The sequence below is a fragment of the Etheostoma spectabile genome, chromosome 4, assembly GCF_008692095.1.
Source record: "Etheostoma spectabile isolate EspeVRDwgs_2016 chromosome 4, UIUC_Espe_1.0, whole genome shotgun sequence".
Classification (NCBI taxonomy): Eukaryota; Metazoa; Chordata; class Actinopteri; order Perciformes; family Percidae; genus Etheostoma; species Etheostoma spectabile.
In genome coordinates, this window is record NC_045736.1 from 1030167 (window position 1) to 1044273 (window position 14107).

The 14107-nt window shown below is 41.6% G+C and overlaps 1 protein-coding gene across 1 annotated transcript in view; it reads left to right on the forward strand.

Moving 5' to 3' along the window:
• The window catches only part of calcrla (calcitonin receptor-like a), a 92653-nt gene that overhangs the window by 36277 nt on the left and 42269 nt on the right, over positions 1-14107 (forward strand). Inside the window, exons 3-7 of the mRNA XM_032513782.1 lie at positions 1751-1904; positions 2125-2235; positions 4235-4347; positions 6505-6596; positions 6713-6839. Coding sequence (XP_032369673.1) covers positions 1751-1904; positions 2125-2235; positions 4235-4347; positions 6505-6596; positions 6713-6839 — 597 coding nt within the window. The remainder of the gene's footprint in view (positions 1-1750; positions 1905-2124; positions 2236-4234; positions 4348-6504; positions 6597-6712; positions 6840-14107) is intronic.

The window sequence follows — 14107 nt, forward strand, 5'->3', positions numbered from 1 at the left end:
ACACACACACACACACACACACACACACACACAAAATGCTTCAGTTAATACATAAACGTGTAAATAAGTCATCCAGAGCTGCAAAGATAAATGGATTAGTTTTCAATTATCAAATATTTTTTCCAACTACGATGATAATTAATTAATCGATTGAAAGATTTTCTGATTCTAGCTTTGTAATTGTGATTATTTTCTAGTTTCTTCACTCCTCTGTGACAGTTAACTGACAATCTTTGAGGCTTTTGAGGACGTCATCTTGAGCTTTGAGAAACACTGATTGACATCTTTTCCATTTGTCTTACTGACTGATTTTTGACATTGTTTTTGTGATCTTTTGGAGCCAAAATTTGAAAATGTATCAAAATTTGATTAATTGCACAGCTGTACAACAGTCAGGGTTGGTACGGTTGCTTGAAATCCTTGAAAATGCTTGAATTTTGGTGTTGTGTTTCCAAGGTTTGAAAAGTGCTTGAATCTTGCATACAATGCTTGAAAACGCTTGAATTTGTGTTTGATTTTTGCTATTACAGACCGTGGTAAAGTTGGTTTTATATTGGAAGGTCAAACTCCATAGTAGTAAAAATTATAAAACTTTACTACTATCTGCCACAGCGATTCTCCTGCGGTGTGTATTGGAATGTGCTGGAAAAAGTTTTAAAATTGACCTTGAAAGTGTTTGAAAAGTGCTTGAATTTGACCTTGGAAAAGGTGTATGAACCCTGAACAGCATATAAAGTAAATGACATTAGCACAACCTAAACATCTACAGCAGTAAAATACAAGACACACATTAATGCAGTAGTAAATTATTCCACAAACGTACATTCATCTGCTAATGCTTGCATAATTTTACTTAAATACGTTTTTGAATGCAGGACTTTTACATATATGGTAGTTTAGATTTTTCACAGTTTATTACTAGTAATTTTTACTGCAGTAAAAGATCTGAAAACTTTTTCCACCACTGCTTGGTAGTTTCTTTAGTACAATCTTAATTTCTGAGACATACCTGCACAAAACTCAAAAAGAAACGAAAAACAATAAAAAGCAGCTCGTCGATAATCAGTTTTCCTTTTAATCAGAGGCGGACACATTTATATTGTATAATGCTAAATGACTCTGCAGCCTGTAGAGGTGTTTTTTTCATCAATGCATTTGGATTTATGATGCTGTGAACGAAAAGGCTTTGTAGTGAAAGACATGCACATGGAGCTTCATTTTAGAAGCACTGTCGTTTACTATTCAGCTGTGAATTCAATTGACCTATCTAGACTTGTTAATGTCAGTTTCAGATTATGTTGGAGATTTTGTGAAGGATTAACAACCTGCTTCAGGTTGGTATCTGCAGTGTAATAAATAAACTGGACATATCTGGGTGCCAATTCTTTTGCATAGATGTCATATTTTCCATGGTGCACAAATGGATCTAATGGAAGTTTGTGTATGTTAGACTCCATTTCCTGGTGTTTCAAGTAGGATATAATGAATGAGTCTTACTTTCATAGAGACAATACACAGCCAAAATTGGGTCCAGACATACAGTGTGCTTGCACGCAAATGCTTATTCTGGCATGAAGCTCAACAGCCATAGACTTTGACTTTTTAAAACATGTATTCTGCTGAATGTGACTGCACTGCACATGGTTGTGTCTTCTGTAATACATCAGCAAAGACCTGTGTAGACATATCCCTTTTGATTAAAGCAAGAACTGAATAGATGTATTCACCTTCTCACTCTCCTTTCTTTCAGATTTTTGTGAAGGCAAGCATGGTGGTGAATGAGACCCAGCAGCAGCATCCAACCCACGTCTACCATGAGATGGGCCTCACCAGAAACAAGATAGTTACAGCACAGTTTGAGTGCTATCAAAAGATAATGAAGGACGATACCCAGGACAGACAAGGTAGCTTGTTATGTTTCACGTTCCTCAAATTTACAGGTGTCTAGGCCGAGTAATTGGAATACACTGCTCGCTAAATTCTACGCTTGTAATTTGTAACCTCTATGCTAAATAATCAATGAACAAAAAAGTACTCTATAGTTACACTTTCTTATTAATTCTACATTTTAAAAATTCACCCTGGCCCACTATAGCTCCTAACACATGTTTTCTGTGGTTTTAGAGCCCATGTGTAATCGCACTTGGGATGGCTGGCTGTGTTGGGACGACACCAAGGCAGGTGTGAACTCGGAGCAGCACTGCCCCGACTACTTCCAGGATTTTGATCCTTCAGGTACAAATCCATCGCTTACAGCAGCCCTGAAATTTGCTTTTACTTTAATGTGGTACTTCAGCGATTTAGGATTTCTCTTCCGTAAAGTTGGAGGACTGTTCAAAGATGGAAATAACGGTTGTAACCAATGCAGCAGAGGTCGATACATTCTGATTGCTTGGCTTGGTCCTACATTTCCCATAATGCACCTTCATAGATAACCTGATGCGGCAGATGATTTGTTAGCACAGAACCATCCGAGAACCGTTTGAAAAGGGGCAGGCAGTTTCAAAAAATACCTGCCAGGTGATTGGACAAACCATCTGTCTAACACGTCCGCTGTTGTTTTATACGAACAATCAAGGTCGTCACGCACACCAAAACCACACCTGTAGCTGCCAGTAGCTCATCACCGGACGGTGATTGGTTTGGTCCGGTGCTGATCGGACACAAAGGCATTACAAGATGGATTTTTGTATGATATCTTATCCTGCACTTCTCTTGTGAGATCTCATGATATAGTGAGAATCCAGCTGCTGTGCAAGTTAACTTGATATAATCTTTAATTGGACCCTACCTGCCTGGTAAACTACACATCTGTCAATGCAGACTATAAGTACTGTAGTACTGCAGCGATGAGACAAAAGCAGAGGGAATGCAGGGCTTGCCGCAGGGTTCACTAACATTAGCTTGTGGTAACACCTAGGGTCTGATGAACAATAAAAATCCAAGTTGATGCCCGTGTTGCTATTTTTCAAGCTACCATAGCTGTGATATTTCACAAGACCATGGGGGAGCCCGGGGGGAATCATATTTCGGGGGTAGGGTGCCACGCCGGGCCCCCCCTTTAGACCTGCACTTACCTCTATTTAAAGCTCTGGCTGAGGAGATTTGCACTGTTGTTTATCTGGTTGCCATGACTTTGCGAGTGATGACCAGTTACAGTTGCACATCCTCAAAGGGCAGAGAGAGCGGATGATTGATGATTGTTTGCTTGAGTTCAGTGAAACGGCTTTGCAGAGTCGTGTAATAACGACTTCATGACATTTCATAAAATGCTGAAGCAGCAGTGGCAACAATTTCTAAGCTGCGGACAGCAGCATCGTACCAATTGGTTGCTCTGAATTGTTGGGTCTCTATAAATTATAGTGTGGTCTAGATCTACTCTATCTGAAGTGTCCGGAGATAACTTGTGTTGTGATTTGACACTAAATAACATCTTAAATTAAATTGAAAGAATACATTTTCAGTCCCTCTTCCAAGTAAACTGCAGTGCCGTTTGTTCAGGAACCAAAACATATAAACCAGCTTCAAAAAATCCCCATAAAATATGAGGCTTCGTGACTACGAGTACATACAGACAGCAGCATTTCCACTGTATCGTATGTGTAAATATTACTTGAAGTGTCTTAAACTGACAACGGTAAAGCTCTATTTATGATGCAAGCTTTTATAGAGATTAATTAATTTTGTTTCCATGTGTACAGTGCAAACATGTGTTTATAAAACTGAATTAGTTTTAATTGCTGGAATATTCTGAGCCCAAACAGTACAGCACATCCTTCGTCAGGATACGCAGACGTATAATTAGATTCAGCCCTTCTAATCACATCCTCTCAGTAGTTTCATGTGTACTAATGTGTGGCTGTGTGTCTAAGGGGAACTTCCTCCTTTTCTTTTGTTTATTTATTTAATTTTTGGGGCATTGTATACCTTTTTTCCATAGGACAGATGAAGACATGAAAGGGGAGAGAGATGGGAAGTGACGTGCAGCAAAGGGCCGCAGGTTGGATTTAATCCTACGGCCGCTGCGTTGAGGAGTAAACCTCTTTATATGTGTGCCTGCTCTACAAACTGAGCTTACCTGGCCGGGGGGGAGGGGGACGGACTTCTTCTTGACTTGACCCTAGTTTTGCAGCCAATAATAAATACCAAGAAATATCCTCTTAGATTCAGGCTACAGCATTGAAATAAATCAGCGTATGTCAAAGCTGTTTTTGTACCATTTCTTTACCTTCAGAGATGGTGACGAAAATTTGCAGCGATAGCGGCCATTGGTTTATGCATCCGGAGAGCAACCGGACATGGACCAACTACACCCGCTGCAATAAACACACCAATGAAAGCAGAGTGGTAGGTTTTTCATTTAAATGTCATTAAATGCATATAAAACAGAAATAAGTAAGTCATGGTTAGCACGGACCTTTTAATACATTCCTGGGTAGTTGTGTAGTTCGTTGTGGCAGCAGACAGTTATTTCATACTGTATATTTATGTAAGTGTGATGTCAGTGTTAACTGAAATGTACCGTAATGATGTTGTTGTATGGCTAACAATGTGCAGTGTCTCCTGAGGGAGAAAAAGAAAATTGGTGATAATTAAAGCGTTGAAGCAAGATCAAAATAGAGGAGATACTCTTGGTGCAATTAACAATCTACTTTTTATAACATATGTAGTGTCTAGGTGGAAGTTTTAGCCTAAAGGCCCTGCTGGCAGAAAAAGGTCTGGGGGTTAAAACATTATAATTCATCATCTGGAGAAAATAATCATCCACAGCATGTGGAAATCTGGCCATTGCAATATGTGGGATCAGTGGGAAATGTTGGTCAGTAGGATGGCACTCCATTAAAAGGTTAAAGAGTCACCAGAGTCGTTACACCTTTCACTGGTAACCATAAATATCCATGACAACATCTGGCAGTGGTGGTGTCAGTGGCTCAGTCTTTAGAGACATGGCTGGGGAACCAGAGGGTTGTACAGAGTGTGGACTGGTAGCTGGAGAGAAGAGGCCGACTGATAAACGTTTTTTAAGGCCGATACCAATACAAATATTTGGTTATTTAAAAATCTGATATGCCGATATATCGGCCTATGTACAGTATATATTTTTTAAATCCAGAAATGCATTACAAAACAGATTTCCCTAACATTAGTTATTTGTAGTTAATTATGAGTTCTCGCTAAAATAATATGATAATAATGTGTTTTATTGTCAAAAATGAGGAACATCGAAATATATTAAAGTTCTGATAAATAAAATGTATAAAAATACAAAAACACATTAACAAAAAAAAATAAAAAATCTGTATTGCCAACAGGGACATTGTAAAGCGTCCTCTGGTGGACAGACTATGCAACGCTCGTAACATGGTTGACAGTGCGTTTTTATTTTTAAGTATTAATTTATCAGAATCATTTATTCGTCATTATAGATGTTTTTTTTTTTTTAAATTGGCCATTATAAATGTTGATACCGATATTTATTGGTTGGGCTCTACTGGAAAGGGGCCAGTTTTTTGCCTGGACACAGCTGAGTTGTCCTTGAGCAAGGCACTGAACCCCCAACTGCTCGGGGAAAATCTCCATTTTCGCATCTATAAGTCCTGGCTATTTGTGTGTATTTCAGGCCTGTAATATGTGTTACTGTAACAATAGAGTAATAAAAAAATGGTAATTTACCCTTGCAGGGTTAATAAAGTATGTCTTCTGCTTTAGTAACTATTTTCCATTTAAATAAGTACCCATATTTTAAAAAGTAAGATTTCTGTGTCTTTTCTGACTATAAAGCAGGTGGAGGTGCTATTTAAATATTGTCAAAGTGTCAAAACGCTCAATCCACAGAGAGACATCCTGTGTTCAGAAACTTGTCTTTAAATGAGCCGTCAGGATTACCATACGGTTGTGATGTCACACTACATTATACTATACACTATACTATATATAGTTAGAAAGTGCCACTACAGTGCCGTTATACTCATTCCCCGGCTGCAATGATAGCACAGAGACCTGTATGCTGACCAATCAGAGTACACTGGACTTTGTCAGGAGGGGGCCTTAAAGAGACAGGCGCTAAAATGGAGCGTTTTAGACAGAAAGTGAATACACAGAATGAGAAAATAATGTGTTTTTTGAACATTAAGGCATGTAAAATTGTTCTAGTACAAGCCCAAAATACAAGTGTAGACCTGAAAATGAGCATACTATGTTCGCCCTAGGGTGAAAACCGGTAATGTCCAAAGCCCTTGTTTTTTTTCGGGAAATGGATTAAGGCCAATTTAAAAACATTTTATTGAGGTATTTACCACGGACTAAGTCAGAGGAAAAATGCCTCGTAATTTTTTTGTATCCTCTAGACAGACGCATAGCATTGATTTATAAAAAAAAAAAAAATTAAGATGATGAAATATGGAGATGCAAGGTTTTTCCCGACAACAATATGGGATCTTCTAAAATACAATTTAACTTAGGAGGCGATCCAGATGATCTAATGTGTCTCTCTTTTCCTTCCAGACTGCAATGAATCTTTTCTACTTAGCTCTGATAGGACATGGACTTTCACTGACCTCCCTCTTCGTCTCCCTCGGGATATTCTTCCATTTCAAGTGAGTCGGTCTGTTGCCTCATCGGAACATGCTTCACACACAGATATGCCCTATTGAATGCATGACTTAGTAGCACTGTGGTGTGCTCTAATGTTGTCCCTCTCTCTTTTTTGCAGGAGTTTAAGTTGCCAAAGGATCACGCTTCACAAAAATCTCTTCTTCTCTTTTGTTCTGAACTCTGTGATCACCATCATTTGGTTGACTGCTGTGGCAAACAACCAGGAGCTGGTGCAGAGAAATCCAGTGAGTTGATGTTTTCATTAATTATGTACTAATACATTAATTAACTATTTTTTTGCATTCATTCAATAGATGTCTACCAATCGAGTTTGAGTGGTTCCTTTTAGGGATCGACCGATACGTTTTTTTCAAGGCCGACACAATCATTAGTAGTTAATGAATCCAATATTTGGAACCGATATGCTTTTAGAGGGAAAAGGAAAATCTTTAAAGGTCCCATGACATGGTGCTCTTTGGATGCTTTTATATAGACCTTAGTGGTCCCCTAAATATGTATCTGAGTCTCTTTATATGACTTAGTGGTCCCTAATACGTATCTGAAGTCTCTTTTATATAGACTTAGTGGTCCCTAATATTGGTATCTTAAGTCTCTTTCTGGTAGACCTTAGTGGTCCCCTAATATTGTATCTGAAGTCTCTTTTATATGGACCTTAGTGGTCCCCTAACACCATATGTTATCATGGCGCCCAGCGTGGCAGACGTGTTTGCGAAGTGCTCCCGCTATAGGATTTTTTTTAGTATTTATTTTAGTGTTACTGTGTACAGTTAATGTAAGGTGCAAGTATGGTCAATATGAAGTTGAAATAAAACACTATAATTTCAATGGGAAACAAACCGAGTGTAGAGACAGGCTAGCAGCAGTCAGACACCGTTTTCTGGTGTGCATAGAAAATGCCCACGCAGCTGCCACGCAAGTGACACGCAACAGAAACTCCACGCTATGCCACGCAGGCGTGTGCGGAGGCCTATGTTTGGTTAAGTGCGTGGGTGTAGGGTGGATTGGTCTGGGACCAATGCCAGGGCCGATTCTGGTCCCAGTCCGTCCTGACTGTTTTATAACTTATCTGTACTTACAATACGTACTGTACTCACAGCCAGCCATAAGAAGGTTACTCAACCTGGCTTTCTCTTTTTTTTTAAATGAATTAAGACACTGAATCCAGCTTGCGCCCCCTCCAAAAAAAAAATTTCAAAGCAGGAGACAGGCTCTGCCATTTACAGCGCACGTTATCCGACTTACCCAGCCTAAAAGATAGTACCACATCAGGTGTGCTTCTCCGCAAAACACAGCCACCCGATGAGAGGTGTGCAGGTATATTCCCTCACACAGCATCCGAAAGTATTGCAGCCAAACAGGTACAGATGAATGAACTGGGACACTTACAGCTCGTCTGAGGGGGAAAACACAAACATAAAGACTGAGAAACGGGTGTTAATCTGCTTCTGTTATTCTGGACAGTGACTTTCACAGTTGGGTAAAATGAATCAATTATCAATCATCTAGCTATAATTTCAAATTGAATTAAAGCATGTGGTTTTTACCCTATTATGTTTAATTACTGAAACCAGTTACAAAAAAGAAACCAGGATAGACCAATTATCTGCCGTTTTTTGGCAGTTTGCAGATTATCTGTATTAGGGCTGTGCAATCTTATCAAATTATATTGATATCGTGATAGAAACTAGATATTGTCTTAGTTTTGGATATCGGATTTGTGATATGACATAAGTGTTGTCTTTTCTTGGTTTTCAATGCTACCTTACAGTGATGTACTTTTCTGAACTTACCAGACTGTTTTAGCTGTTTTATTATTGCTTTTCCCCACTTACACATTATGGCTACAATACTGATGAATTGTTTATCTAAATCTAAGTGTGAATACATTTGTTAAGCACCATTGTCAACCCTAGAATATCGTCGCAATATTGATATTGAGTATTTGCTCAAGAATATCTGATTTCTCCCCATCGCCCAGCCCTAATCTGCATTGGCGTTTTATGCCTAATAGGCTCAGATAGATCGAGCTGGAATCTTGCTCCTATGAGGTCTTAAGGGGCAAGTGTGATGGTTGGGTGGTTTCTTTGTTTTTTTTTGGTCCTGTCTTGTCTCCTCATGTTTGTGTCTTAGTTTCCTCCCCGGTTTGTGTGGTAGTCTGTCTCTTTTGTCCCTTTGTGAGTGTCGGTTTTCTGTTTCCTGTTTTATGTTGATAGTTCTGTTTCCTGTCGTTCTGTTGTCTTGCCGGGTTTTACTTTTGTCTGACTGATTGTCTTGCCCCGCCATAATGTTTTTCCCTTGACGCTCACCTGTTCCTTGTTACCTCGTTACCTCTTGTATTTAACCTCTGTGTTCCTTTGTCTCTTGTCAGATCGTTTCTGTGTGTCTGTGTTCCATTCCACGCGCCTCCTGACTGAGTGTGCGTTGTGATTTCCTGTTCCCATTACCCAAGAGTTTTGCCTGCCTTTGCTTCCCTGTTTTTTTGTCTCGTCTTTGCCTGGTACCCTTTTTGGATTTTGGGATTTGACCTTTTTTTTATTCCCTGTGTTTTTCTTGGACATTTTACCTAATAAAATATTGTGTACTGGTCCCGCCTGCCTCCCTCATCTCTGCTTTTTGGGTCCTCATTCCTACCCGACGGTAACAGCAAGGTTACCTCCCGTTTCTCTGCTTTGCCCACCAGGAATTGGCCCCCTCCCCATGAGACAGAGACATTATGGATTTCAAATGAGCAAAGTGGTAGTGTTCAAGGGCAACACACCGCACGCACGCACACACACACATACCACACACACACACACACCCTCCTCCTCTTCCTCCTCAATGGCACCCTAAGGAAAGCTCATTGTGGGACTGGCTCTAGTGGCTGTATCTGCCCCAAGGCTGATTTTGGGAAAGAGACATCAGATACAGTATAGGGGACCACTAAGTCTATATAAAAGAGACTTCAGATACAGTATTAGGGACCACTAAAGGTCTATATAAAAGAGACTTCAGATACAGTATTAGGGGACCACAAAGGTCTATATAAAAAACTCAGATGAGTATTAGGGGACCACTAAAGGTCTATATAAAAGACTTCAGATAAGTATTAGGGGACCACTAAGGTCTATTAAAAGAGCGTCAGATACGTTAGGGACCACTAAGGTCTATATAAAGAGACTTCAGATACAGTATTAGGGGACCACTAAGGTCTATATAATGGCGTTTTTCCACTGCTGGTAACACGGCTCGGCTCGCCTCGGCCCATTCTATGTCGTTTTCCATTGCAGATTGAGTAAAGCCTCAGCGTGGCTGGTCACTATAGCAACGCGTTATGACGTAATGTCAGCGCGACTCACAACAGCACGTCGGCTACTCGCCACAGCCAGAGAAATGTTTTGTTTCAAAAGAAGCTGAAGGAAGCACAAAAATCACCGCTAAAAAAAACGCGGAGTTTGGGAATTCTGACGGAGTTCGACATCGAAATGATGGTTGTTTGCCGACAAAAAGGGTAAGTTAAGTTTCCTAGAACGTTAGAACATTTGCATGTGTTCAGCGTCGCAGTCAGTATTTACTATACGCTATATAAAGTACATGAACTTTAGCAACGTGATACACACAAAATGTCTGCTGTGTGCTGTTTGTGGAGCATTCACGCTTTGCAAAATCGCCGCCGAGACCGTCTGGTGGGCGATGTCCGACGGTGGATCTTGGTTCTGACCTGCTGGACTTCGTAAATCTGTATGAGAGTCACAGGAGAAGCTTATGACAACGACTGGATGCATCTGGGACGGCAGAGCCGGGGGGGACACTGTCACAGGGGGCAGAGGAAGAAGACCGGGAAGTTTGGGAGGGTTTGATGCGCTACTTGAAAAGCTAAATAAAAATGTTTGTTATATATATTGTCTTGTTTTTTAAAGTAACAGTGTGCAATATGGAAAGACATGAAGCCGCTAGTAGTACACCGAACAGTGTGAAAAGTGAGAATAGTCAGAGAATGGATAATCTGTCGGTGTCCGGCTAGATTTGTATTAAATGCCGTTTGTTCTGGAACACACACCGCACTCTTGTTTGCTAAAAACGCAGTCATGAGTGACGATCTCTCCGACCAACCAGCAGTCTGCAGGTTGCACGTCACCTTTTGGTATCGCCTCGGCTCGCTTGACCTCGACTGAGGTATACTAAAAAAGTACCTGTAGCAGGGTCCCAGGGCTTTTTTTCATAATGGAAAACCAAAAAAACGAGTAGAGCCGAGGCGAGTCGAGTAGATACCACACAACGGGAAAACCGGACATATAAAAGGACTTCAGATACAGTATTAGCGGACCACTAAGGTCTATATAAAAGAGACTTCAGATCAGTATTAGGGACCACTAAGGTCTATATAAAGAGCTTCAGATACAGTGCGGACCACTAAGGTCTATATAAAAGAGACTTTGAGATGGTGTTAGGGACCAAGGTCACATAAAAGACTCAGTACAGTATAGGACCACTAAGGTCTATATAAAGAGACCTCATATAGATTCAAGTATTTATTGTCATAGCACAGATTTACCCATGCAATGAAATTCTTAGTTTGCAACGTTTCCACAAATATAAAAAGTACACAATAACACACAAAAATGTTAAAAGATTCAAGTATAAAATTGCATGCAGCAGCAAGACATTAAAAACATTATAAAAAGCATATGCATTGAGCAAATGCAACATTCACAGTGTAGTGCAAACGGTGATTAGATTGCGAGTAAAAATGTCAGTAGACTGAGTCATTCAACAGCCTGATGGCCTGTGGATAAAAACTGTTTTTAAGTCTGGATGTTCTGGCTTTCAGGCTCCTATAACGTCTGCCAGAAGGTAACAATGTGAACAATATGTGCTGAGGGTGCGTAGTGTCTCTGATAATGTTATGTGCCCTCTTAGTTACCCGGGTTTTATAAATGTCCTGCAGTGATGGAAAAGCTGTTCCACAGATATATTGTGCAGTTTTAATCACACGTTTGAGAGCTTTCCTATCCTGTACTGTGCAGTTTCCAAACCACACTGTGATGGAATTAGTCAGGATGCTTTCCACTGTACATCTATAGAAATTGCTAAGGAGTTTGGTGGACAGACCAAATTTTCTCAGCTTTCTTAAGAAGTACAGCCGTGTTGAGACTTACTGACATATGCGGGTGGTGTGAGACCAGGAGAGGTCCTGCTGATGTAGTGCGAGGAATTTAAAGGTTTTCACCCTCTCTACCTGTGCTTCACCGATGTAAGTGTGGCCATGCTGATCATCTCTTTCCTCCTCGGGTCGATAATCATCTCCTTAGTTTTCTCTGATTTAAGGAGAGATTATTGTGTGGCACAGGACACACCAGTTGAGCCACCTCCTCCTATAGTCTGTCTCAACCACCAGTGATCAGGCCGATGATTGTTGTGTCATCCGCAAACTGATAATGGTGGTATTGCTGATGGGGGTACAGTCATAAGTGAAGGGGTGTACAGCAGAGGGCTCAGCTACAGCACCTGGGGTGTCCCTGTGCTCACCATCCTTGTACCTGATGTCGGTTACCACTCGAGTCTGGGGTCTGTCTGTAAGAAAGTCAGGATCCAGCTGCAGAGAGAAGGTGCCAGTCCAAGGATGAGGAGCTTCTCCGCAGCTTGGTTGGGAGGATCGTGTGAATGCTGAACTGTAATCAATAAAGAGCATTCGAACATACGTTATCCTATTCTCCAGATGGTGAGGGCGTGTGGAGGGTGGTGTTTACAGCATCATCACGGATCGATTCCGACGATAAGAAACTGTAAGGGTCCAGTGTGTCTGGAATGATCTTTTTAATGGGGGTCATGACTATCCTCTCAAAACACTTCATCACAATTGAAGTGAGTGCGATGGGACGGTAGTCATTTAAACATGTTACAGTGTTTTTCTTGGGGAGGGGGACAATGGTAGTGGTCTTAAAACAGGTGGGTACAAAAGATAATGAAAGGGATAAATTAAAAATGTCCATTAGTACCTCAGCCAGCTCTGCTGAGCAGACCTTAAGTGCACGGCCTGGGATGTTATCAGGGCCTGGTGCCTTCCGGGGATTCGTTCTCTTCAGTGTCCTGCGCACCTGAGCTGATGTCACCGTGAATGGAGAGCTCAGTGCTGCCTCTGTTGGAGTAGTCCCTCTGCTAGTGTTGAGGGTGTCAAAACGAGCGTAGAACTTATTCAGCTCATCTGGTAATGTGCTTTGGTTAGTTGTGACCTCCCTACTCCTCTGCCGATAATCTGTGATGTGTTGCAGGCCCTGCCACATGCGCCGGGGGTCCGCGGTGGTATAATATCCCTCCAGCTTCACTCTGTACTGTCTCTTGGCTTCTCTGATGGATCTGCGTAGATCGTATCTGGCCTTTTTATAGCCCTCAGTGTCACCAGAGGCAAATGCAGTGGAACGGGCACGCAGCATAGACCTTACATCACAATTTATCCAGGGTTTTTGGTTTGGGAATGTTTTATAGCACTTGATGGGGACAATATTGTCTATACATGTGCTAATGTGCTAATAACTACGAGGATATCTTCTAAATCCATAGTGCAGTCCTCTCTCACAGCAGCAGTCTTAAACCACATCAGTCAGTACTGTTAAAGCATCCTGTAGCACAAGATCAGTTCCTTCATTCCATACTTTAACAGTTTTACTTACTGCGGGAGCCCGTTTGAGGAGCTGCCTAAAGATGGATATAGAAAAAGGAGATGTGGTCAGACTGTCCAAAGTGAGGGGGGTGCTGCCTGTATGCACTCTTAACGTTGCTGAAGACGGGATCCAGAATGTTGTTGTCCCTCGCGGGAGCTACGATGATGGTACTTGGGGAGAACAGTCCGGAGGTTGCAGTGATTAAAATCCCCTGCCACAACAACACAGCATCGGGGTGCGCAGTCTCGTGCTTGCTGATAGTATCGTGCAGTAGTCCAAGTGCTGCTGTCGGTTAGCCGTGGCGAGATGTAAACAGCCAAAGAAACACAGCACTGAACTCCCTCGGTAGATAAAAGGGTCTACACTTGACCATCAGCACCTCTATGTCCACTGAACAATGTTTTCTCCATCACCTGAGTGTCTAAACACCATCTGTCGTTGGTGTAGACACAAACGCCGCACCCTTTGTCTTCCCCGAGGCCGATGTACGCGTCTCCGCGGTGTCAGAGTGGGTCTGAAGTTGGATGGCTGAATCTGGCGTGTTGTCTGTAGTCCAGGTTTCCGTGAAAATCAGAGCACAGCACTCTCGGATTTAGTGTGTTGTTATCCTGGTTCTCAGCTCATCCATTTTATTTTCAAGGGAGCGGACATTAGCTAGCAGCAGACTCGGTAGCGGTGGTCGTGTAGCTCTGGCCTTTAGCCTAGCATGTAGCCCGCCTCTCTTGCCTGTCTCGCCGTGTTCGTGCTGGCGGTGTAATAGTTGTCCAGGTATGGTTGGGTTAAAAGGTTCCAAGCTTGCTCATAATGAGCTACTTTGATGCTCAAAAGTGCCTCTTGCGTACACGCTCCTT